This window comes from Peromyscus leucopus, chromosome 19 (assembly GCF_004664715.2).
Source record: "Peromyscus leucopus breed LL Stock chromosome 19, UCI_PerLeu_2.1, whole genome shotgun sequence".
NCBI lineage: Eukaryota > Metazoa > Chordata > Mammalia > Rodentia > Cricetidae > Peromyscus > Peromyscus leucopus.
The window spans coordinates 78839248-78865652 of NC_051079.1; the positions used below are offsets into that span (position 1 = coordinate 78839248).

General features: G+C 49.1%; 1 protein-coding gene across 2 annotated transcripts; it reads right to left on the reverse strand.

The window, feature by feature from the left end:
* Positions 1-1846: 1846 nt before the first annotated feature.
* Tert (telomerase reverse transcriptase) lies at positions 1847-22721 on the reverse strand. Of its 2 annotated transcripts, XM_028873661.2 has the most exons (16): positions 22403-22721; positions 20989-22303; positions 16391-16586; positions 15195-15375; positions 14369-14548; positions 13519-13677; positions 11763-11864; positions 10940-11025; positions 9225-9338; positions 8840-8911; positions 6384-6572; positions 4977-5103; positions 4464-4525; positions 3232-3356; positions 2910-3047; positions 1847-2453 (listed from the first exon to the last, which is right to left on the reverse strand). In XM_028873661.2, exons 1-16 carry the CDS (start codon positions 22619-22621, stop codon positions 2350-2352), a joined length of 3369 nt encoding a protein of 1122 aa, XP_028729494.1. In that variant the 5' UTR covers positions 22622-22721; the 3' UTR covers positions 1847-2349. The 2 variants fall into 2 exon arrangements, with proteins under 2 accessions (XP_028729494.1, XP_028729496.1); XM_028873663.2 differs by lacking the exons at positions 1847-2453; positions 3232-3356 and having other exon boundaries at positions 2916-3047.
* Between the last annotated feature and the right edge of the window lie 3684 nt (positions 22722-26405).

Below are 26405 nucleotides of genomic sequence, written 5' to 3' on the forward strand. Positions count from 1 at the left end.
TCTTTTCCTTTGGTTGGGTTGCCCGGTCCAGCCTCCATGCGACGGCTTTTGTTTTATTATTATATTTTATTTTATCATGTTTGGTTGTATCTCTTAGAAGTCTGTTCTTTTCTAATAGAGACAGAAAGGGAGTGGATGGGGAGAGGAGGTATGGGCAAACTGAAGGGAGTAGAGGCAGGGGACTGTAATCAAGATGCATACTGTATGAAAAAAGAATCTATTTTCAATAAAAGGGGAAAATGAAAAAAAAAACATTTTAAAAAAGAAATAAAAGGAAGAAAGGAAGAAGATAAGACCTTGGTTGTGTGGGCTGAGCAAAGGGCTTAGTCTCAAAGATGGAAGACTCACAAAATTTGAGGAAAGGATCAGGTTACAATAAAAAAACGTTTATGCATAGGACATGGGCAGGCAGTTTGAATGGGGCTTTGTGATGAAGGGTGCGGAGTGTGGAATCAGTGGTTAATAATTCAGGAAACAAGCTAGGGAAGAGTGGCATAGGCCTTTTAATCCTAGCACTTGGAGGCAGAGGCAGGTGGATCGAGGTGAGTTTGAGGCCAGCCTCGTTTACATAGTGAATCTGGGACAGCCAAGATCTACATCGTGAGGCCCTTTCTTGAAAAAACCAAAGGGGGGAAAACCAGAAAGCTTAAACAGAAGTCTTTTTGAGTGGTACTTCAATCAAGTATGATGACAAACAATTTCACGATTTACTCTTTTATTGGTGTGTGACTCCTGCCTGGTTCAGTACTATATGTCACCCTATTTTATCTTCACAGTGATTTCAGTAGATAACCACTGTGATTACTTGACTCAAATGCTGCCAAGGAATCTTAGCTTCGAGAACTTATGAAATGTCCCCGTGTGATCCCTTTGATTTCACTGCTTGATTTTAGCGTTCACCACTTTCTTAAGTATTTGTCAGACTACCACTGAAAATTAAAGTGGACTCTGAGAATATTGTAAAAAATAAAATAAAAACAGAATTTCCCAGTTAGCTCTCTTTGCCTTGTGCTTGTGCATCAAGATGTAAACTCTCAGCTACTGCTCAATTAAAAATCTCTACTTATGTAAGTTGCCTTGGTCATGGTGTTTTATCACAGCCATAGAAAGGTAACTGAGACATGCAGTCACCTGGATGTGATTTAGGTTCCTGGTTATCCCAGTTAGGGGTTCTATTGATGTAAAGAGACACCATGACCATGGCAGGTCTTATAAAGAAAAACATTCAGCTGGGGGTGGCTTGGCTTATAGTTTCAGAGGAGGTTTAGTCCATTATCATCATTGTGGGACATGGTGGTGTGCAGGCAGACATGGTGCTGGAGGAGCTGAGAGTTATACATCTGGATCCACAGCTGCAGAAGTTGTCTGTGTGTTGGGCATAGCTTGAGCACCTATGAGACCTCCAAAGCCAGTCCCCACAGTGACACACTTCCCCAACAAGGCCACACTTTGTAATAGTGCCATTCCCTAAGGGTCAAACATTTAAATACATGAGTCCATGGGGACCATACCTATTCAAACCACCATACCAGCCCAAAGTCCTGTTTTCATTTCTGAGACACTCTGACTCCATTGGCCCATTGGAAAAGACTCCATGGTTAGGTGTGGAAAGACACCATGCCTGCCGATTTGCTGCCATGCTCCCTACCATGATCATAGATTCTAACCCTTTAAAACTGTAAGCCCCAAATAAATGCCTTTTTAAAAAAATTGTCTTGGTCATGTTGTTTTATCACAACAATGGAAAAGTAACAAGACAGCTAGGTAGTGGTGGCACATTGCCTTTAATCCCAGCACTTGGGAGGCAGAAGCAGGTGATCTCTGTGAGTTCAAGGCCAGCCTGGTCTAGAGAGCGAGTTCCAGGACAGCAAAAGCTAAAACAACAACAACAACAACAACAACAACAACAAAAGTAACAAGACATTCAGCCACCTGAATTCAGGTGTATTTAGGTTGTAATTTAGGTTACTGGTTCAAAGTCCTGTCTTCATCTCTGAGACACTCTGACCCCACTGGAAAAGACTCCATGGTTAGATATGAAAAGACACCAGGGCCAGGCATCTCACACCTGTCCACATGGTCCCAGTGCCCATACGTCTTCTATCTCCTTTTGGTGTTGGTGACTAGTGGATCCTTGGCACTAAAAGGGGTGGGATCTGCTTCCTGGAGGGCATCAGGAAGGAAATCAAGCCCACCACAGGAAACAGGGCACTGGGACAAACTTCCATACTACCACCCATGACACAGAGGTTTTGGAGGGCAACCTAGCCCCACAACAGGCTGGTCCCTCTTGGATCCAGGAGTGGTGGGGCTACAACGCCCATGTTCATCCAGCGGAAGGGGACAGGGTTAGTCCAAAATGGTCTGAAAGTCTGTGCTTAGGGCTGGGTCAGCTGCAGCCTTAAGGATGGCCATTGTCGTCCTTGGGAGCTTCCGGCCCAGATGTCTTTGGGCTGCAACAGAGGATGTACTCAAATTTCATTCCAAAGAGGTGAGGTAGTCCCTTAGTCTACCTGGGTCAAATCCTGGCCATGTGTGGGCCAGGTGTGAGCAGGAGCCCCACCCAGGAACACACCACCACCACTGCAGAAACCTGAGGATCCCTCCCAGCATCTAGGAAGCAGCAGAGCAGAGGTGAAGGGACCAGGCAGGGAGCAGAAGGTTCCTGAAAGTGAAATGTGTCACCCCACGGGCCTTTCCTGAGGTAAGAAGTAGAAGAGAGGGAGCAGGAAGGCAGAAGTAGGAAGCTGTGGTCTGGAAGCCTAGCTTCGCCCACCCAGAGCTGCCTGAGTGGGCTCCTCCCCAGGCAAATGGAGACGGGCTTGGCACCTACAGTTTGCCTTTGGGTTCACCTAGGCACTCAGTGTTCAAGGGCAGATTTGGGGGCCATTTGGAGGGAGCTCACTTACTTGTCCTGAGAGTTCCCAGGAGACGCTTGTAGATGACAGAATGACCAGCCAGCTTGCGCAGGAAAGCTCGGTAGCAGAGCCAATGAGCGGCTTCAGGAGGAAATAAGCCAGAGGCCCCCTTGATCCTTAGTGTCATTCCTGGGGAAGCAGATGGAGGCTGAAGGACCCACCTGGCCACAGACCCTCATGCCCTCCAAGGCGTTCTCAGCATCCTTCTGACCTACGAGCTCCTAGGCTCAGCAATGACAGTTGACTAGCTCCTGAGTGAGTGCAGGATGCCCACCCACTGCACAGGCACGCTGGCCCTGCTCCACCCACGCACCTGCATTCTTGACCTTCAGGATGGAGTAGCAGTAGGATGCTATTCTGAATATGATGTCCAGGAAGAATGCGGGGTTCTTCCTAACATGCTGGTCAAAGGGGAGCTGAAGCACACATGCATGGAACCTGGGCAGGAGTCACAGTGTTGGGGAAGGGCCCTTGGTAAGTGTGTACACACGTGTATACAAAAGCAAGCTCCTGTCTGGCATACATGTGAATTACACAGATTTATGGGCACCACATGCCTTGAATCATGTAATTGCATGCACAAATGAACTTACCACTACACACACACACACACTGCGTGTGCATGAACACATGTCTTCACACATGTGTACTGCCACAGAACTAGTCTCTTCCCAGGTGCCTCATGCACTCTCACCTCACATCACAGCAAGGGTAAACTGCCTGGCATTGAAATTGTGCCCAGTCTTCCACAGCACAAGCTCTCCCCACACTCAGCTCCAGGGACCAGGGAGGGGGCTTAGCAGGAGGCCAGATCCACAGTGGCATAAATCTGGCCTGTGGTTGGTGTGGCCGTCTGACTCTGTTACAGCTCTTTGGAGCAGCCCTCCTTTCATGAGTCATGGGAAGCCAATCCCATCCCTACAGGAAACTTGAGAAGAAAGGGCCATGCTGTGCCCCTACAGCCAGGTAAGAGACTGTGTAATGAGTGTCATGGGGTCTGGCCTAATGAACCTGACTTCAGGTGGAGATATTTCACTACCTGAAACCTGGGAATGGATCCCACTGATCAGCCACCAGCTCCAGGTCTCAGGACCAACCAAGGACAAGAATGTCCCAGCAGCACAAGGCAATGTGTGGGACACCACAACAGCCAGGCAGCTTTGGGCTGGGTCCCTGTCACGACTTCTGCAGTGCAAGACACCATCAGCGATAGAGCTGATTCTCTGCTTCCCTTCCCATCCTATGCCTTCCGAGGTGCTTTCTTGGGGGTCTCCACCCCAGCCTCTCCTGTCTCAAGCTCTGGTCAGCACATAAGGTCATCTGTACTTCTAGCACAGGGAGACCAGAAGAGGTTCTCATCTGACAGATACAGAGCTCTGTGGAGACTCAACTGAATGCTGCTTTTTCCTAACCCCACTTCGACATGCCACCCAATTAGGGGAGCAACTAGCCAGCGTTACCTTAAGCATGAAAGCCCCAGCAGACAGCGTGGCTGACATTTCTGGCCTGTGCCTCCCTCTAGTGGTGGCACAGCCCATGACTCACCTGTAGGCCTGAAGCAGGAAGATCTTGTACACATTGATGCAGACCGTCTGGAGGCTGTTCACCTAGAGTCCCAGTAGAAAGAGAACCATCAGCAACATCCCTCAGATCACAAATGAACACTTTCTGTGTTGTCAAATGGATAAGAAAGACACTTGTATGGGAGACCCTAGAAATCCAGTCAGGCCCCCAGGTGTTATCAAGAGGGTAGGAAGCAGGAAGAAGCAGAGGCCAAAGTCTACCACAACGGCCCCTCCTAGACAGAGAACTCAGAAGCAAGGGCCTGAGAGCCCAAGGCCAAGGATCCAGGATCCAGGGAACCTCTCTGTGGGGAGCGATGACAGTATTGGAAAGTGATGGAGATGAGCAGGGTGGATGCTCAGGAATCCCCAGTACACATATAGATGTCTACATGCTCTTCACACACACACACACAGTTGCACCCATCGCACCACACATACACAGAACAGGACCTGCACAAAGGACCAACAGACGAGGTGGCTGCCATCTGCTTACCTGCAAGTCTAGAAACAGACCATGACACTTCAACCGCAAAAGAGCTAAGAGCTTCTGTCGCATTCTCCTCCCAGCCTTGGAGACACGCTGGAAGGTGAGGCTGGCCTTAATTGAGGTCCGGGAGTAACTGCAGCACAAAGATATCCGACCTGTGTGATTCGCACCCCACCCCTCCTCTGAGAGACGAGCACCTCTTGTCCCCCTCTGCCACACACTGAGGTCTTCCATAGGGATGGACCTTCACACATGGAACACATCCCAGCTCTTGGTACATGCTCACAGCACCACTCGAAGCCCCTGGGCAACCAAACCCAACCAGATGTAGTGAACAATATCCATTTTATCCAGGCTCGGGATCACCAGACATCTTTGCTCATCAGTGGCAAATAAGAGCCGTCAAAATTCACAGTTCAGAAAGAAACATGAATCATACAGGAAGCTTCTTAAGTGGTTGCAGTCTGACAGAGCACCTTCTCAGCACAGGGCTGTGTGTGAGTGGAGCAGAAAATTACCCCCAGCCAGATCTCAATGGCAGCAAACAGTAAGGAAATGCCTACCCCGGTGTCAAACCACCTGCAGACGGCAGGGTGCTTCTTGGTTATCTTCAGATATGAAATTACGAGATGGGACACATGCGGGACAGAAGGTAAGGGGCGGTGCCTTCAGTCACCCAGTGACCTTGCTTCATCCTCGAAGACGAACACAGGTATAGGTGTCCTATGCATTGCGAGTGCATGCCTGTGCATGTGGACGGAGGCCAGAGGAAGGGGTGTCCTGCTCTTTCACACTCCACATCATTCCCTTGAAACACTGAGCCTGGAGCTAGGCTGGCAACCAGCCACCCGCTATGACCAACTTTTCTCCATCTCTATCCATGTGTCAGGGACACAGGTGCCTGTAACCACCGGCTCTTTACCTGGGACTTGAACATAGATCCTTGTCCTTGCACAGCAAGCACCTTTAACCCCAGTTCCCTCCCCAGTTCAAGTCGAATTTTTACACATGCTTTTGAACACTTTGATGATAAAATGGGGTTTCTGCCATTCAATACTGTTTGAAAATGTGGTCTCTACACAGAATATGGCTGCTTCCTGCGCTCTGCAGTGTCTTCTGGGCCACTGCTCAGGTCAAAGGGTAAGACAAACTGGCCTTGCTACTGTAAACGCTCAAGTAAAATCTTTGCTAGTCTCTGATTTTGTTTCAGGGTAGATACGAAGATGTGGAGTTACTAGGAAAAATGAATGGGTGTTCTAAGGACCATAATACAAGCGAGTGTCGCTTCCTGGAGATGCTGCCCTAGCCTGACTGACTCAAAGCTTATGTGAATACGTGCAGAGTCTAAGCACACACTGAGCCATTTTACGAGAGCTTAAGCGGCCGGATTGCTATCCAGAGAGATGTGCTTACCCAGAGTAGTCATAGAACACCTCCAGAGTCTGAGTGTCTAGCAATATGCCACACCAGGGAAACAGGCAGTGAGCAGGCAGCTGGTGTGGGGCTACACCATCCAGGGTACCACTGTCCACAGGGAAGTTCACCATTGTCTTCTGCAAGTTTATCATGCAGCCGTACTCAGGAATGCCACGGACCAGGGCCCTGAGTAAGGGAGGAAACACTGGTTATGGGACCCTGGAAGCACTCGGCACATGCCACAAAAATACCTACAGGTGTTCTGGGACCAGAGAGAGTGGGTCCTTGTGGGTACCTGAAGGAACACCAGGCACAGGCTTGCTCTGGACTGCAGCCTAGCTCCTGTCTTCTGTATAAGCAACAGAGCAACAGGGCCAGCTCAGAACCAGATGGCCATGCATCAAACAAGTGGGAAAGTCACATGACCCTCTGACGGTCGTATCTTAGCACCCATGTAGTAAGGCATCCTTTCCCTATTACCCAAAAGCCTGTTTTCTTGTAGCTACTTTCGAGGTCCCTGTAGATGTGGATTGCTTCCCCTACCAGCAAATGCTAATAGACTGTTTGTGGGTCAGATCTCCCCGTGAGTCGAAGGCAGATTATTTGCACCCTTCCTCACGGTGAACTCTCAGTGGCAGTCTGGCAGTGGTCTGGCTCCTGTCCCGTGGGTGTGGCCACTTGACTGTCATCTACCTGCCTGTGTACTGTAGACTCTAGTCAGTCCTTGCAGCTGCCCTGGCCAGCTCCTTGCAGTACATCTTTCCTACAGATGTCCATGGACAGCTAGTGGTCCTGTCACCTAGTGACCTGACACTGATCCAGAGCCACTTCCCTGACTTCTGGAACTTTCCTCAACAGCAGCAGTGTCCTCTGTCCCCAGCACCAGGGCTGTTCTCACCTGACTCTACGGACCTTGACATGCACTTGGGCTCGAGGACACAATGCTAGGAAGTACAGGCAGCCTGCACAGAGCCCTGCGGGGCAGATTTGGAACTGGACAGCGTTTAGTGTTTCCACCAGACAGGCCAGTGGATAATGGAAACACCAACATCTCAGTGGTGACAGCTTCTGAGAGCTCAGCTTAATTAACCACTTTCAGGTTTTTCCTCTCTTGTCAGTTACCCTACAAATTCCACAGTGCCTGAGGGCCTCCTCTATAACACATGATCTGAGGGAGCCCTCGAACTGTAGTGTCTGAGAACCTCAGTCGATGGCCCTGCTCTGAAGCAGGGCTGCAATGCCCAATTCTAGCTTAAGCCACAAAAATTAACTTTACAACCAGATACGCCATAACCCTGACCTAATACATACTATAAACACAGCCCGGAATACACACTATAACCTACCGGTATGCATATTATTATATAAGAAAAATGACCACTCCTGAGGCAACAGCCATGTCTCAAAACACCAATGTTTGGTAAGTCCAAATTCTCTGGTCTCTTCCTAACAATCCATAAAGAAAAGTTACTCCACAGAGCCATGGACCTGTTCACCCCAGTGCCTTTCCTTCATGGTGTGGTGTGAAGTCTCAAAGTTGTCAGGAATGGCTCTTGTGGTGGTGTGAATAGGTGTGGCCCCCACAGACTCATGTGTTGAATGTTTGGTCCATAGGGAGCGGCACTATTAGGAGGTGTGGCCTTGCTGGAGGAAGCGTGTCACTGGAACCGGGCTTTGAGGTCTCATATGCTCAAGCTAGGCCTAGTGTGGCTCACAGTTTACTTTCTGCTGCCTGTGGGTCAAAGATGTAGAACAAACGCTCAGCTGCCTCTCCAGCACTATGTGTTACTGCATGCTGCCATGCCTTTCACCGTGATGATAATGGATCAAACCTCTGAAATTGTGAGCCAGCCTCAATTCAATGTTTTCCTTTATAAGAGTCGCTGTGGGTCGGGCAGTGGTGGCGTACACCTTTAATCCCAGCACTCGGGAGGCAGAGGCAGGAGGATCTCTGTGAGTCTGAGACTAGCCTGGTCTACAAAGTGAGTTCCAGGACAGGCTCCAAAGCTACAAAGAGGGACCCTGTCTCAAAAACAAACAAACAAACAAACAAACAAAAAAGAGTTGCTGTGGTCATGGTGTCTCTTCACTAAGACAGCTGTACTTAGGGACAGCACATCTCCCAGAAGGGCTTAGTGCCTCAGGTCTCTGTAAACAGCCCTTCTGTGGGCTCAGCTGGGAGGCATGGGGATTACTGCCTGTTGTCTCTCAGCACATGGCATCCTCAGTGAGACCAAGCTGGACCAGCCATGGGTGCTCTATCTCTTCCTTGTGCTGCAGGTATCCCACGCCTGGCTGCACAGGCGAGGTGCCCCTGACACTTAGTAGAGATGCCACTAGGTCTTGGTACAACACGAGGTCCCGACACAAAATTACAAACCAACTACATGTGTTGCCTCAGCCATACATACATCACAGTCATACAGCAGAAACCCAGGCATGATGGTCCTTACCTGAGGAAGGATTTCGCCTGGTCCAGGTGAGGTGTCACCAACAGAAAGTCATCAACAAGACGTAAAAGCAGCCTAAAATGAGACATGTTGACAGATTTCACATAGAATTCACCCGTAAGAGATCCAAGCTAAAACATTTTAAGTATCGGAATGTGCAAAGACAAAACAAAATGATATTTCAAAAGAAGATAAATGACAGTTTTACTCACTTCCTAACAGAAATAGCTCTGGGACCCTTCATAGGTTTTCATGACGTGAAGGTAATGGCCTTTACATCTTGGACATAAAGCAACTATAACACCCACTCAGTGAGCTAGAAACATAATGTATGAAGATACGCCAACTCATGACCTGGACCCTCGGAGCAGTAAAAAGAAGCATTTACCCATCCTGCTGCACCTCGGCAAACAGCTTGTTCTCCATGTCTCCGAAACACAGACTGCAGAGCAGGGTGGACAGGCTGGAGCCCTGGGGGATGCCCTGGCGCTGGACATAGCACCTGGGGGTGGTGGGATGGTTATGGTCAGAAGCAGCAGCCACAGTGGGCTTCATACACACATTTGACAAACCCCCATGCATAAATATGTACACAGACATACATGAATATACACAGACACCATTCTGTAAACATGCTCAAAGACCACATATACAAACAGTAGTATCTACTACCATCAGTTGCCAAGACCTAAAAAGACACCAAATTAAGTACCACCCTTATCTCTCCCATTCCCCACTCTTACTACAACCTGGAGTGGTGGGCACTACATCCCTGTTCACTGACTCCAGGTTTTGGGTTTTTTTTTATTTTAAATTTTAAGATTTTAAACAAGAATGATAAGCAATCAGGCTCTTGAACTGAGTATTTATCTGGTACAATTAGTAACAGATTATTAGTGAAGAAACATTCCAGGTAACAGCCATGTGAAAATGTTAGTGCCTTCTTTGAAGAGAACATAATGGCACCCTTCAATCAAACATGCATGCTGGTGCTGGCAGGGGTGGGTGCCTTCAGATGATCAGGACAGGAAACTCACCCAGGGAACCCGTATGTGAGAAAGAGTAGGTGTGAGCTGACCTTTAACCCCTTGCACTGACTCAATCCCCTCTGCTAGAGTAACTGTCAGGAAGCTCTCCAGGCACGGTGCACACAGATCTGACTTTTCAGCACATCAGGCTGACCCACATGAGGACTAAGTTAACTCCCACATGGACAGACTCACAGATCTGTGCTCAGTGCTATCAGGACTCAGGAGCACCCATTGTTGTGTTTGTGAAAATACACCCAGTTGTACACTTGTAGCTTGTGGTCGGTCTCCCAGCACGCATATCTAACATTTCCAATTACATCCTAGTACATAACGTGACTTTTGATAATCAGATATTTCTTGCCCTGCCTGACCTCATCTCTAAGAAGCCTGGGTGTGAGCCTGGAATTCCGCTCTGTATTGGCACTCATCATGGGCTCCTACCAGCCCAGCAAAAAGGAGCCAAGTGCATAACCAGAGTTCCATTCTCCAGGTGGAGACTTTGGGTGCAGAAGGTCCAACCAAATGTTCAAACACTCACCCTGACACCTGATCCGGACACACAGAGCAGGTCTTCTTCAGGCTGATGGGCTGTTAGGCAGCTCCAGCACTGAGCCAGTCTGGGCCCCCTTCACCACACCAGTGCTTTTTAAAGGGTACCCGGTCTGGCTTGTAACTCATGGAGTCTCAGGGGGACCCAGCCATGGGTGCTACACTTCCTTCCTTGATGCTACATGTATCCCATGCCTGGCTGCACCAGGGAGGTGCCCCTGCCATTTTGTCAAAGTGACATACAGAATTATTAACTTCACTGGGGCCATGCTTAGCCAGGAGCTCACAAGGCCTCATGGGTAAGCAGCCCTGTGGCTCAGCCAGCAGAAGGGCAAGAAAATTCTACAAAGGGGAGTGGGGAGGAAGGAATGAGGCAGAGGCAGCCAGTCAGATGAGTTCTAAGTGCTGTAGCTAGCTAGCGGGCATGCTTAGCAGTCAGGACGGCCTCTGTCTACCTGTACCCGCCCAGCCTCTGCCCAGCCTCTGCCCAGCCTCTGCCCATTTGCCCCATGCCCGTGCCTACTTGCCACCAATCTTCACGACATTGTTACGCATAAAGTGCAGGAAGAAGTCAAACAGGCTGCTGCTGGCCTCGTTCCAAGAGAAGCTCTAGAAAAGCAGACACATGTAGACAGACGAGTATGAGGATGCAGAATGTTGCAGGAGGTTGCCACCAGATGCCCCCTTAAGACCAGGTGTTCACGCTAAGAAGGGGTGGGGCCAGAGTCAAGTGACCAGGATGAATTTGATTCAAGGTGACAGGGTATGCAACTTACAAAGCAGTGATGTAACCTTTTATGTTCCTACAGCACTAGGTCTGGAAACTTGGAGCCCATACAGTACCCTAATGAGCCAAAAGAAAATCATCCAAAGGTCTCAGTGAGCATGGCTGCCCCGAAGGGAGAATATGTACAAAGAAGGTTCTGTAGAACCATTGACTTGTGGGAGGCGATGCCCTGTGTGTGGTGTAGGGAAACACTGTCTCTGACATAATGGATCAAGATGGGGACCACAGATCAAGGCCAGCTTGTCCACCAAAAGCAGGTGAACTGTCCTATGGTCTTCAGATCAGAACCGAGGGAGGAGATCTTTTTACCAGTTCACCAATGGATCAGCTGGAGTTTGGGGAACAAGGGTAGAAAGGGTGCTTCAAAGCAAGAGTATGCCCACCTTAGTAACTATTGGGGGGCCTTGGGCGTGTCATGGGACGGCCACCAGGAAGAGGGGCCCTGGTCATGGGAACTCTCCACCAAGGAGCATGCTGGTCACAGTTCTGCACTGAAGCAGACAGAGCAGTAGAGGTGGAAGGCCCCACCAGGGAGCCCATTAACGGGAAGTCCGCGGACCTGCTCGACGACAACGGAGTTCCGCAGCACACTGCCGTCCGAGTTCTGTAGGTGTTTCACGAACTGGCCCATGTATGGCTGGAGGTCGGAGAGGGTGGACACCTGCAGCAAAGAAGAGGTGGGTCCTTGAGAGGAGCCAGAGGGGCACACGGGTTTCCGGCCAGGACAGCCACAGCACAGTTCCACAACAGAACAATGCGGGGCCACTCCATCACAGAGTCTTGTAAGGAAGAGAGAGAATATAGGACCCCAGCAGGAAGAGCCACAGGAACAACAGGTTTCACCACAGTCGGCTTTCCTCGGGTCAGACACCCCACAATGCTGTGGTTACCGACGATCACGACACAAGCAACACCCCGACTTCTCCACGGAGACCGTGTGCAGACAGGAAGAAGAGCTGACAGGAATAGGGAGGGGGTGGCTCCTTCATCTCCTGCAACGGACTCTCTAGGATGCCTGCTTTTTATCCAGCGGCCAGCAAGGCCCACGGCTCCAGACAGGATGTCAACAGAAGAAATACAGCACCATCTACTGACAGCGCAGGAACAATTCCAAACATGCCAGGTGTGAGGCGTCCAGACAGGACAGGAGTCTCTAAGTAACCCTGGATTGTTCTCGAAATACTTCTGCTCCATTCTCTCCTATGTTGAGACTGAACATTGGCTTTGAGCCTTAAAATTTCCCATGTTAGGGTACATGTGTGAGTATGGTCAAAATGCATTACACACATATAAAGATGTCATATTGAAACCCATTATTAAGTACAATTAACCTACAATAGCACAAAATAAACAAAACAAAACAAAACAACAACAACAAAAACCATGTGCCAAGTGGGTTTGCGGTAGTGCCAGGAGTAAAGTCACCCAGAGTATTTAAATTACAAGAATTAACCTAGAAAAGAATAGCAAGATATATAGACGACGCTTGCATTTTCAAAATAATTAAGTAACATGCTTCTAAATCACCACGAGGCTATCAAAAATTGCAATAAATAAATAATGAAGATTTTGAAATGCAGATAATGAACTGGCAAAATGCCAGAGTGTGTACAGTACTACTTGAGGGCTCTGAAAGAGAAATGCTTAACTTCAGGTGTTTACTTGGGGTTGGTGTGATGGCCCAGCAAGGAAAGACACCTACCACCAAGCCTAATGACCTAAGTTCAAGCCCCAGAACCACGTAGTGGACGGAGAAAACTAACTCCCACACACTGTCCTCTAGGCTCTGGCCAGAGCAGGGAAGGAATCGTCTGGGTGTAGTAATTATGAATATGCCCTTGGTGCAGAAGCCACATGACCACTGCATATATCACGCATGTATAGTTAAAGTTTGCCTGGGAGTCTTGTGTGTCCTACATACAGGGAAATGAAGTCACCTTGCACCTCTCTCAGGCCTGAACTCTGTGCAAATTCCTCCACCTCTAAACCTGCAGGCCCCACCTGCCTACTGAAGAGGACACTGGATGTGCAAACGAACAAGCTGTCCCAGAGCGTGGGAGGATAGTTGCAGATATTGGGTTAGATACTGCAGATAGTTGCAGATATAAGCTCCACTGGGAGTCCTGTAGAGGGAGGCAGGCTGGGGTCAGACAAGTGATCACTGGCACCATGGACAGGCCCTGGTACGAACATGCCAGAAATGTGGACCTGTCACAGCCTCACTCTGTCCCTGACAGATCCCAGATAGTCATGGCATGAGAAGCCTGTGCCACCAACATGCTCACAGCATAGGTAAAAGTCCACAATGGCCTTACCTGTTTCCTAAAGGACTTGTAGACTTGGCCTTGGCAACCTTTTCGGACCACTGCATACTGGCGGATACAGTACGTGTTCTTTGAGTGTCTGATCATATTGCCAACAACCTCCACAAGCTTGTCCTGGGGGATGGCATCATATGCCCCAGTCACATCTGCCTATGGAACACAGGTGAACACTACTAAGCATGGTTGGGCCCAGGCCCAGAGGTCCTGCTGGCTCTGTCTTTAGTATCTGGGTTCCAACCATTTTTAAGCAAACCTGCAGGAGACAGAGAAAAATGCAAGAAAGATACTCCATGCTCCTGTACCAGCCTAGCCACACATGCCCATCCCACAAATTTCCTGTTCCAGACAAAGGACCCTGGGGCATAGCAAGCCTACATACCTCTCCCTAGCCCATTACTCCAGATTGAGGACCCTAGGATAAGAAAAATCTACATTCTCCTTGCAGAGCCCTAGAGCCTACAAGGGCCCCTGCCTAACTAAGACACTGAAGCACCCAGGCCCTGGTGGTAGAGTCAAGCATGGCTACTTCTCTGAATGGGACTCAGCATCCAGTGGGATTCTCCTACAGGACAGGTCCCAGAGGAGTTGGAGTGCACTGTCCAGGGAACCCATAGAGAGCTCAAGGCTATTCTGGGAGCTGGTTATCCCAGAAGAATGGGGTCCCCCTGCTCCTAAGAGAATGGAAGGCCATGGCATCGTTGGCCTATGTGTGGCAGCAGGCCAACACTCTAGTCACCAGCTTGAGCCTACAACAGGGTCACCCAGTGTTGGCTGCTCCAAGGAGGTCCCTAGAGCCCAGACCATGAGAGCAAATGTGATGGACAGGAGTCCAAATGACTACCTTAACAAAGTACATCCTGGGTGCCGGGTCCAGAGCGCGCACACGCAGCACAAATGTCCTCCAGGTCCTGTAGATGTCATTCAAGCCCAGTACAGAAGCCCCCAGAAGGTTAGGATGTTTTTTCCGTTCATAGTTGAGCACGCTGAACAGAGTCTTGAGACGTTTGTTGAAATGCTGGGCCTGGGCCACAGAAGACACATTAGAAAGGGACCTGGCAGACTGTCCCAGAGCACCCTGATTTCTCAGAACAGACTCCTGTGGTCCAGAGCCTTGGAAGACTTATCCCACTAAGTCACTTGACTGCATTTGGGACACTCACCCAACCTGCCCCAACCTGTTCTCACCCACCACCAAGGGCACTGCCTTCCGGAGACATGTCCACTGGGCTAGGGTCAGGCTCAGGATCATCTTCACTCATAAAGGTCCTCCAGGCATCAATAGCTTTATTTTGTCCTCCAGGCATCACTAAGGACAAAGTCACTCCACACACCTTACATAGGCACTGGGAGGGGTCAGAGCTGTTATGGACATCCAGCTGTGGGAGGCAGCTGCTCCATGGTTACTTTGGCCTCTAGCATGGAGGCCATATAGTGTCTACCCTATGTGACGGGATCCCTGAGGTACCTCCAAGGTTTATGTCCCAAGCCCTCTGGCTCTTGAGACCATCTCCCATCTCTAGGGCCTTCCCATATGCTGAATTTTTGGACTCAGGAACAATCATGTCTTCTTCCTCCCTCTTCTGTCTACCCAGGGCTTAGAACTTCATGAGCCTTTGCGTAAGTCAGAGCATAGGCTCAACCACCGTACAGGAGCCACGTGCAGTCACCTGCTTCTCTTTGCCAAAGGCTCTGGTGCCCATGCTAAAACTCATGTTCACAATGGGCCGGAGACCATTGGGCTTGGGGATGAAACGCAGTCTGCAGATGGGCATGGCTGGCCAGGCCTCCTGGTGCCGCCTGACCTCCTCTTGCGACAGCTCCCGCAGCTGGACTCTCTCAAGGTGTTGCCTGTTACAGAGAGCACTGTGGAGTTACGACATGAGCATGTGGTAAACTCAAGAGACACATCCCATCAGGGTGGTTAGGAACTTGGGTCATTTGACAGTTCGCCATGCTGTGGGGCTACATCCGGGATCACAGCAACCCACACCAACTAGGCAACCCCCAGAACTGTCTGAACAGGGTATGTGACGTAGCTGTGTGGGCACCTGGGACAACTGGCCCCATAGTCTACCCTCAGTATTCCCTTCTTGGGGTGGTCCAGTTGGCCAGGATACTTTTGAAGCAATCTGCTGCACTCTATGGATATCCTGGCTTAGATACAGGTGTGAAAGCAAAAAGCATCCCTGCCCGCCCCAGGTATGTGTGCCAAAGCGCTCAGGAAGCCCTGTGATGGCTGCTAAGGATCCCACAAGCACAGGTAATACATAGGTAGGGTGGACCTCATGAAACATAGAGCTGGGTGGTGAAGGCACACACCATTAATCCCAGTGCTCAGGAGGCAGAAGCAGGGTTATCTCTGAGTTCAAGGCCAGCCTGTTCTACAGAGCTAGTTTCAGGACAGCCAGGGCTACCCAGAGAAACCTTGGTTAACATGGTAGTCTGCTCTCCGCAGGCCTTGTCTGCCATCTACTCTGCCTCCCCAGCTTGGCCTGTGTACCTTCCACTGGGACAGCAAATCCCAGCTCAATAAGCCACTCAGAGCCCCTGCCAGCTCTCAGGGTGGACCCTTTGTGGTTTCCCACTGAGGAGGCTCCTCACAGGTATTTCCTTCCAGGGTGAACATAAGGTAGAACCCATCTGACCCATGTATCAAACAGGTAGCTGCTCTGCCCTGTTTGGTATGAATTCCTCCTACGCTTGGGATCCTATGGATGATACAGGTCCAACTTAGGATTTTACAGGCAAGAAAGCAGGATCTCTACATGGAGTCTGTTCTGAAGGCCCATAGGTAGGTGCCATACACTGTTGGAGTCTGTGTATGTAAACAGCAGACACGGATAACAGAGATCCTGTGTGGTACCTGACTCCAATGCTCTGCAGCTTGCTCCACACACTCTTACGGTAGAAGAAGAGCTGGTTCTTCTGGAATGTGGTCTCTGTGATGTAAAAGAATGACCTAAGCAGCTCTACCACGTATGTGTCCATCAGCCAGAACAGGAACATAGCCAGGATCCTTTCCCTCATACGGTGCTCTTCAGCTGGGACACGGCTCTTTCCTGAAAATAGTAGATATTCAACACCCATGACTTACCCCAGCATGGAAGCCATGGGACCCCAAAATGAGCCCATGAGGTGTTAGGGTTCTAACACCTGGGGTTCTAATAAAATATATTAGATAATTATAATAAATATATCAATAAACTAGTTTAACCTTTTTGTGTGTGTGCTTTTTTTAAAAGCATGTTGTAAACTAGAGTTCCCCGACGAAGCCCTGTCAGTGATGGGATCCGGCAGGCCCATCACCATGACTAGAGAGGAAATGCTGCTGACTGAGCGTGAGGTGCTCGAGCTGTCTCTTCCCCAACAGCCATTCACTTCCAACTTCTGCATCTGACCTAGCACCTTGGTGGCTATCCAGTCAATCTTTTGGGATGGACTGACTTTGCAGACCCTAGCTTCTACCAACTCTAAAGCTAAGAATGTCTTCAGATAGGGGTTAGGGACACTGTTTAGTTGGTAAAGTGCTTGCTCTAGAGGCATGGAAACCGAGTCCCATCATCAGAACCCACGTTATAAAAGCTAGCTGTGGGGACTTGGGCCTGTGATCTCAGTGCTAAGGATGCAAAGACAAATGGATCCTATCTGAATCAGCGACTCCAGGTGATTAAAGATGACTCCTGATGTCAACCTCAGGCCTCCACACACATGCACAGACAAACTTCAATGGGTACTGAGGCTGTTCTACAGGGTCACAGACCACACACTCACTGCCACTGAGCAGCGCAGTTCAGAGACATGCAGGGCCAAGCAGAGAACAGGCTACTCTTATTGTCATTCTAGACATGTGGGTTCAGTGCACCATGGGCTATGGTAGCTGTCCTTCTGGGGACCTCTGAAGATCTCCAGATACCATAGGGGCCTGCTTTATCCAGATAAAGCTGGGTTTACCAGCAGTGTTGACCATGAGGGAAACTTGTGCAGGAGAAGGGGAATCCCAGAAGGAGGGACAAGACAGAAGACAGAATGAACAGAGAAAGAAGGACTCAGGGGCTGGAGAGATACCTCAGTGGTTAAGAGCACTGGCTGCTCTTGCAGAGGTTCTCAGTTTTTTTTCCTCAGCATCCACATGGTAGTTCACAACCTCCTGTAACTCTAGTTCCGTGAGATCTGACACCCTCATCTGGTCTGCTCCAGCGTCAGGCATGGATGGCATGGTACCCATACATACACTCAGGCAAAACACTCATATACATAAAATAATCATTAAAAACAAATAAATATAGAAAATGGTGTGGAAGTTTAAAACTAAATAAGCAGTGGCCTCAAAAAACAAGAATGGGGCTGGAGAGATGGCTCAGAGGTTAAGAGCACCGACTGCTCTTCCAGAGGTCCTGAGTTCAATTCCCAGCAACCACATGGTGGCTCACAACCATCTCTAGTGGGATCTGATGCCCTCTTCTGTGTACATAATAAATAAATAAAGCTAAAAAAAAAATGATGTTTAACTTGGGAGTAGAGAGACTGAAGGCAGAGCTAAATCAGCAGAGAGACAGGCAGCTAGTGGAAATGCTGACCAGAGTTCAAGCACATCAAGGCTCAAATGTCAGGTGACCACCGGCAAAGAGCAGTGCACAGAACTCTCTCAAACATGAAAACAGAGTAAAGACACGTGAGCAAGGAAAGACACTTTACAATCACTCAGACAGCAAGACACGGGGGTGGGGTGGGGTGCATCAAGAGTCAAGAGCAAATGGGCTGAAGAAATGGCTCAGCTGTAGCCCGGGCGTGGTGGCGCACGCCTTTAATCCCAGCACTCGGGAGGCAGAGGCAGGCGGATCTCTGTGAGTTCAAGGCCAGCCTGGTCTCCAAAGCGAGTTCCAGGAAAGGCACAAAGCTACACAGAGAAACCCTGTCTCAAAAAAAAAAAAAAAAAAAAAAAAAAAAAAAAAAAAAGAAAGGCTCAGCTGTGAAGACACTGGCTGCTTTTTCAGAGGATTAGGGTTTGATTCCCAGCATCCACACGGTGGCTCTCAATCGTCTGTAACTCCATCAAGGAATCCAACTCTCTCTTCTGGCTTCCGTGGGTCCTTGGCATTCAAGAGGTACAAAGACATACAAGCAAAATCCCCACACACATAAAAAAATTTAGAACTGGTGATAGCAAACTGGAAATAACAGAAGCAGCACATTCAGACACATTTCTTCTTGAAAGAAAGGAAGCAAGCAAGCTCGGCTTCCAGCGGAGTGACAACTGTCAGGCTGGCCTGGTCGTATATGAGACGTTCACTTGCATGCTGTGGAAAAGATCCATCTCAACTATAAGAATGTGAAGAAAGCCAAACTTAGAGGAAGAAAAGAGACACAGCAAGGACACCAAAGCAAGCCCAGTTCAGTCAGTCTGAGCAGCTGACAAACAGCTACCAAGTGGGCTTACACACCTGCAATCCGCTTCCCTGGAAGCTGAGGCAGGAAACAGGGCTGCAAATCTGAGGGCAGCCTGAGCAACTTAGTGAAAACCTGTCTCAGAAAAAAACAAAACAAAACTTTACATTTAAAAAAAAAAAAATCACTACAGATATACTATCCTGGCAATCAAAGATTCTCTAATTAGAAAGATAAAAATTCCAGCTGGGTGTGGCAGATCTCTGTGAGTTCAAGGTCAGCCTTGTCTACAAACAAGTTACAGGCCAGCTAGGGCTAGATAGTAAGACCTTGTCTCAAACAAATAAAATAAATAAATAAAAAAAACCTTATAACTAGTATATACACTTAACAATGTTGTGTATAAATACCACCAGAACAAGAAGAAATTGTTGTCCAGTTAGAGACAGAGGTATCCACCTCTCTTCCTATTTCACGGCCTGGAAGGATGTGCATGTTTCCTGTATATACCTGACATAGTGAACACAAAAACCTCAGGATTCAGAAATACCATGAACTTAGGAAAACTGGCTGTGCCGAAGTGCAAGATTTTAGCACCTTCAAATAACTGGTATCATACACACTGTAACACCAGAGTTCAAAGTCAATTTAAAAGGAAAATTCAAAATATTTCACACATTTGGAATTAAAAAAAAAAAAAACCCAGGTTATAAATACATCAAAACAACAACAACAAAACTCACAAAAAACAATGGAAGGTGGGAAATGCCTCCAAACCACTGATACCAAAATTACCACACATGGAAGCACGAGATACAGCTAAAGCAGTATCCAGAAGGAAATGTGTAGCCAAATACCCAACTCATAATGACAGAAAACAACAACAAAAACCTGAAGAGGTAGGAATAAAGTTCTAAAGAAAAGTCGAGAGAAACCGAAGGTCAAAAGGTTCTTGAAGCAGAAGAGACATGTTCAAACACATCTGGAAAAGCAATCATAAGGCTGGATCTGGGCAGAGTCCGATCTAAGCAAGCAGCAGCTTGTGTCCAGAATAAGGAGAGTTGCTATCTCTGCCTTAGGATGTGTGAGGGGCTGTGTATCTCCTTTCCTCTAGAGATGTCTTGGTAACCCTGGGCAACAGATACTGACAGCTGGGGGTCAGGGAGCCCGGAGCTGTATAGGAATGACAGTGTACGTCAGGCAGGATGACTTACAGAGGCCACAGAGGCTCTGTGCTGCAGTTGGGAGAGCCAGGTATGTATTTTTAAAGGCTCATGTTGGAGCTCCCAAGGATCATCCACAGTGGGTAAACATGGCTCTGCCATCTTTTCCCCATAAGCTGTAAATATCCTAGGAGTTTGGGAGAGGGGAGAACAGGATAGGGAATGTGGTCCCTTCCATACATGCAGATTGATGACAGGAGGGTTGGCTAGGATGGGCCAACTTCAACATTAAACCAGGCAAGGGAGGGCACAGAAGTCCTGGCTCTACAACCCCCAAGTAACACAAACAGTCCCCTTCATGCAGCAGGCTTGGCTCTCCTTGGCTCTCCTTTCTCGGGTCCCTTCCCATACCTAAGATGGGACAGGGATCTTCACTGTAGGAAGTCTTTCATTTATTTCTCCTCCCTCAACTCTACCCTTTTTGGACTGAGTAGCTGCACCATTATAGCTTAAGTGTACATCTGCACTTAAGTGAACCCCAAGAACCCTTAAACCTCGGGAGCCTCACTTCCCACCAGGACAAATGGGTTCCTGGGCTGACTTGACATTGTTATCATCAAGGCACTGTTCCACGAGGGGATCACGAATAACCTGGAGGAGCTCTCACTAGATTTCTATCCACTATGCACCCCACCTGCTTATCTGTTCACCACAGTGTCCCCAGCACTGAGAACCTGCCTGGCCTATGACTTGGACAAGAATCTTGGTTAGCACAAACTGGGCTGGAGGGAGCTTGGAGTCAGAGATAAATCAGATGGAACTTGCCCAACCATGGACTGCATAAATCCGCGGTGCCGCTGAGGGCCCTCTTCTGGGCCCCTACTGCGTTCAGCTGGAGACCAGCCCTGCTCACCTGGACTGCTGCGAAGCCAGAGGCAGTCCTCGACTCTCACCTTCCACATCAGCTCCTGCAGGGAGAGCTTGCCATACTTCCCCAAGGAGATGAACTGCTTCACGTTCTTAAAGAAGCGGCGCTCGTTGTGCCTGGTACCCCAGAGACCTGAAGGCACCAGCTTTCGGATACAGGCCCGCAGGAAACCATATACCTGCCAGGGACTGTTGTGCAGGCGGAGCAAATCAATGAGGTGCGATGGGCTGGTGTCCGAGGTATCTGCCACCTGGTCGGTTGCTGCCCGAAACCTGCAGTGTGACTTGAGGAGTTTGACATATGAGCACCTTGTATGGTTCACGAGCAGCTGCTGGAATAGGGGTCGCATCTGCCAATAGCGCCTGGAGAGGCGGCGTGTCCCACAGAGTGGTCCAGGCCTCACACCTAGAAAGATGATCTCCACCAGTTTCCTGGCCCCAGTCAAGCTTGGCTGGAGGTTGTTGAGTAGAAACAAGCGGTGCAGCCTCTTTCGGTAACCTCCCCTGGAGTAGAGGAAGCGTTTGGTCTCAGTAAATGGTCTGAGCTGAAAGGCTTCTTGGCATAGTGGTGACTGCTGGGATGTGGAACTGGGCTTGTGCTTAGAGCACACCGACCCAGAGAGACTCAGGCCAGGCGCCTTTCCTCTGGAAGACAAGTCTTCCTTGGTAGCTCTACTAGTAGGCACCGTGGGGGTCTCAGCAGAACTTGGGTCTGACGGGGTTGGAACTGCCTGCCTGTCGTCAGGTCCCTTCTCCAGTCTCAGGGCCAGATCACGCCTGGCCTTCTTAGATGAAGGCACACTTTTATCAGTGATGCTGAGATGCCGTTTCGCACCTCGAGATGGCAAGACCAGAGGTTTCCATGCTTCCTGGTGACTGCTGTTCCTGACCCGGTGTGTGGATCCAAGATTAGTAAAATTCCTACCCACTGGTCGTGTGGGCCTGTAGCTGAGGGGCACAGCAAGCCTGGCATTCGCAGTGGCACAGACTTGGTACAGAGGTGGGCCGCACACCTGATAGGCACAGCTTGGGGCCACCAGCAGGTAGAGTGCACAGCGCGCCAGCAGGTAGACCAGTAGGTCGTCGCCCACTCGGCTCAGAAGAAGCATCCATGCACCACTGACGCGCAGACTATCAGTTACCGAGTTGGGCGAGTAGCTGCGCACGCTGGTTGTGAAGGCCATGGGAGGCCCGCCTTGGGGCCCGTTAAGCAGTGCGAAGCCAAAAGCCAGCACATTCCTCTCGCCTTTCTCGCAGAGTCTCTGCACGACTCTGGCCACCAGCTCCTTTAGGGACGACACCTGTTAAGAAGAAGGACTTAACACGTGAGCTGGGAGCGCTGTTCTGCGTCCTCCCGGCTCTCCGCCCCCGACCCACAGGGATCCCACCCGGAGGCCCACCTGGTGGAAGGAAAGGCCAGCAGGTGGAGGCTGCGAGTCCCAGGGCACACACACTAGGCAGTGGGCCACCAACGTGCAGAAGGCCTTTGGGTCCCCGGGTTGTACAAGTTTACTGCCCTCAAGCCCCAGGCGCCGCAAGAAGATTGCCAGCGGCAGGACCTCGCGGTATTGGCTGCGCAACAGAGAGCGCACGGCCCGGCAACGGGGCGCGCGCGGCATCGCGCTCAAGGTCCGGCCGGGCCTCCCACGTGCGGGAACTTCGATATAGGGCTGCGCTCAGAAAAGCGTGGGGATCCCGGACATGCAGAGCCCGCGGCGGAAGAAGGCGGGGTCGGACGGAGGAAGGGGCGGAATCCAAGCGGACCAAGAGTGGTAGCGGAAGGGGCGGGGCTGCACCAATAGCTCTTTTCTGTCGGTGGTCCCACAGTTGGCGCTTAAGACTACCGGCCAGGCGTGTTCTCCCAGCCGAGTTCAGTGGTTGCAGGAAATGTAGGAGTAACAGAGGGAGGCGCGGTCACAAAGAGTTGCCCTCCACAGAAAGCTTTTCGGTCGCCTTTTCGCTCCGAGCTGGGGGTCCCAGGAGTCTAGACTGGGGCGGAGTCGCAAGCAAAGACACCTGTCCTTGATTTATTGAAGGTTGCGTAGGCAGAGGGACCTAAGGCCCACCCTGCTCCAGAGCCGGCTGCTGCCGCCTTCGAGTTTGGTGCCGACAGTGGGTGGTGGTAGTCGCAGTTCTTTCCAGTCAGGCTTCATAATTACGGCAGGAATTCTACTGTACAGGTTCTTAAAGCTTTATTGTGGTCCTGCTATAAGCCCAGCTCCCAAATAGCTCCACCACCAAAGGAGGGAGACCAGGTGAAGCTGTTTTTCTCACCGTCACAGCGGCGTTCACCCACCAGGGTCCAGAGCTACTGGTCATCTCCCACTCACGCACGGTGGCGAGACCCGGGTCACTGACCAAGGGCGCTGAGTGTGCACATAGCCAAAGCAGAGACCTCGACCTCAAAACAGCCGCCCATCTAACTCGAGGCTGGCAGCTGTAACTATACTTGACAGTGGGAGTGGGGGGTGCAGGGAGAAGGGCGGCGCACTAGGGGTAGGCGACATAAGTAGTGACCCTACCCAGAGTCATAGCTAGGGGCTGGTGAAGTTTGAAGCGCCGGGAAACAGGGAATCCGTGGTCTTCACAGTAGCTGAATTTGGCAAACACTGAAATGCTAACAAATCTAACCTTTGGTGCCTTCAGCTTTCTGAGGAAATTGCTTCTGTCCACCGACCTAGCATTTGAACAGGCCTCGAGCCCTCCCGACAGGCGCTTTTTCATATTTACTCCCTTGTAGGAGGTCTACCGCCTTGTAAATGCTCGGGATTACAGGTGCTATTTTAGAAGTCCATTTAGTGGGCCTCGGCCTCTTTGAGGGGTGTTTTTGAGGATTGCTGAGTACTGCTACCTAGGAGATTTGGGACTGAACTAAGTAATTTGTGCCAACAACAAAGTTACTTTAGTGTGGCTCCCAAAAGAAACCAGCATTGAAAACAGTTTCAAAAATGAGAATATAGCTGGAGATGGTGGTGCATCATGTAATTCTAGCTCCTGGGAAGTGGAGGCAGGAGGATGATGAGGCATTCAAACCCAGGCCAGCTACACAGTGAGTTTAAGGTCGACTTGTGCCAAGTGAGACCCTGCTCAAAAAACAAAGAAGAGGAGCATCTGCTGACTATACATTATGCCCTGGGTTCAAGTCCCAGAATAAATAAAATAAAATCAGACTAGAAGAAAGCAAAGCAGAAAACACATGTAGAAGCTGTCCATGAGCTATGATGGAACCAGGGAACACAGAGAGAGCATACTTGTAACAGGCCTGCTTTAGAAACCTGTTCTCATAGATGCTAGACCAGGCAGAGGCTCTTTGGGGAGGGCTGCACCCAGAAGCTATCCCAGAGACAGCAGGTGATAGAGGTTAGAAACCCTGTAGGGAAGGAGGTAGAGGAGAGGACCCCAAGGGTCCCTACCTATATAGGGAGAAGTATCTATGTAGGATATCCCTGGGGACCTGTCATGCTCTGGTCTGTTACTCCACCCTGCTGGCAGCAAGTGACTCCCACTGGATTCTCCCCATCTGGAATCCGGGTAAAGCTCTGGATGTGAGGCTGTTCTGCCGTAGCTTGTCACGTTCAGGAATCACTGGAATACTGATTTATGACTTAGTGGTCAAGATGGGACCATGAGAACAATAATTTTCATTTACAGAGTTTGTCACTGACACAGAAATTTCATACCTATTATTTATTTCATCAACATCAAAGAGCTCAGGAAGCATGTGAACGGATGCCACCATGCACTTTTATAGGCCCAGCAGCTGGTGACTCCTTGGCATCACAGACAGCACCTGGGCTTGGGAGCCCTGGCACTGACCAGCTTGGTCTCTTCTTGGGATAGATTACCCTGTCCTGTTTTCTCAGTGCCAGTCCCTCACAACTGCCACTGTAACCCATGCTGACACCACTTCCATCTGTTTGCTTCATCTTGCACATTAAACGGCATGAAAACCAATAAAAAGTACTTAGGGCGCAAAAATCTCTTTGAATGTCGTTATTTAATCCTCATGGCTTGGCAAACAGAGCTCAGTTCCTTTTTTACATCTTCGGATTTTCGAGACCTTGGAAGTTATTTGATGAAATTTAAGAAAACAGTAAGATAAATTCATCCACTTGGACTTGGAAAGGTTGTATTTGCTTATGGAATTAAGTTACTTAATTGCTCCTGTTATAAGCACATGGCTGGCTAGCCTATGTAGTCCTTTCTCAGAGGATGGGGTGTCTGTGAAGCCCTTCAGAAGAGAGGTTTCTTCCAGGCTGGGCAAATCATCAGATCCAATGTGAGCTGTTTGTAATCATGAATAGCAAGGGAAAGGGAAGGAGAGGTGAATGACTAAGCCACTGGCTTCTGACTTGAGAAAAGAGTGTTCAGGTTTTCAATAATTAAAGAAGATGCTTAATCCCTCTCTTGAAGAGGCACCTCTGCCACTGCTCAAGAGCAGAGGAAACCTAGCCACTATGAGAGGACTTGGCTCCTTCTGCGTGCTGCATCTCCCCACTGCCACCTCTTCTTCCATTATTGCAATAGGTTCTTAAATGCTCTCATTCCTTCGCGCCACTTTAAGAGCAGCTGAAAATATCTTTGAAAGATACACGGGAGTACTTACCATCCTGCTCAATACACCCACCAGAATCCTCTCATCACCTCCCAGCCTTTTACTCTGGGTTTCTGATCCTCATACTATGGCTTCGGCTTCACCACAGTGGTGTGTGTGTGTGTGTGTGTGTGTACACGATTCTGAAAGCAATGCTGATCCCTGCCAAGTCCTCAAGTCCTTCCTGGAATATAACAACAAACATTTCACATTTAGATTTTAGGATTCATACAGTTTAACAAAATATGAACATAGAAGCAAAAAACAAAACAAAAAACCTTCCAAACACACAGCACTCAGGAAGCTCAAACAGGATTGATATGAGTTCAAAGTGATTCTGAGCTACCAAGTAGAACTACCCCAGTTAAAAAACAAAAATTTAAAAGTCCAAACACAGAAAGTACAAGAATGAATGTAAAAAAGAAACGAAAAATGTACCCATAGTATTGTTAGATGTAAAATTCCAGGTACTGAAATTGATTCATAGTATGACTTAAGTTTGTGTTTAGAATGCAAAATCAGGAAGGTAGAATATAACTAAAGAGCAGGTCAGAAGATGTAGAGAAGCAAATAGAGCTTCTAGAGATAAAATGATCATGAAAGTCGAAGGAACAAGTTTCAACAAATGAACCAGGTATCAAGTAGCTATCTTAAAAGAAAAGAGGTAATATGGAAGTAAATGAAAAGATAAGGTCATCCAGGAAAACACAGATGTGGAAAACGGGCTACAATTTTTCCATTTTTGAAGACAGATATGTATGCATTATTATTACTATTACTACTACTACTACTACTACTACTATTATTAT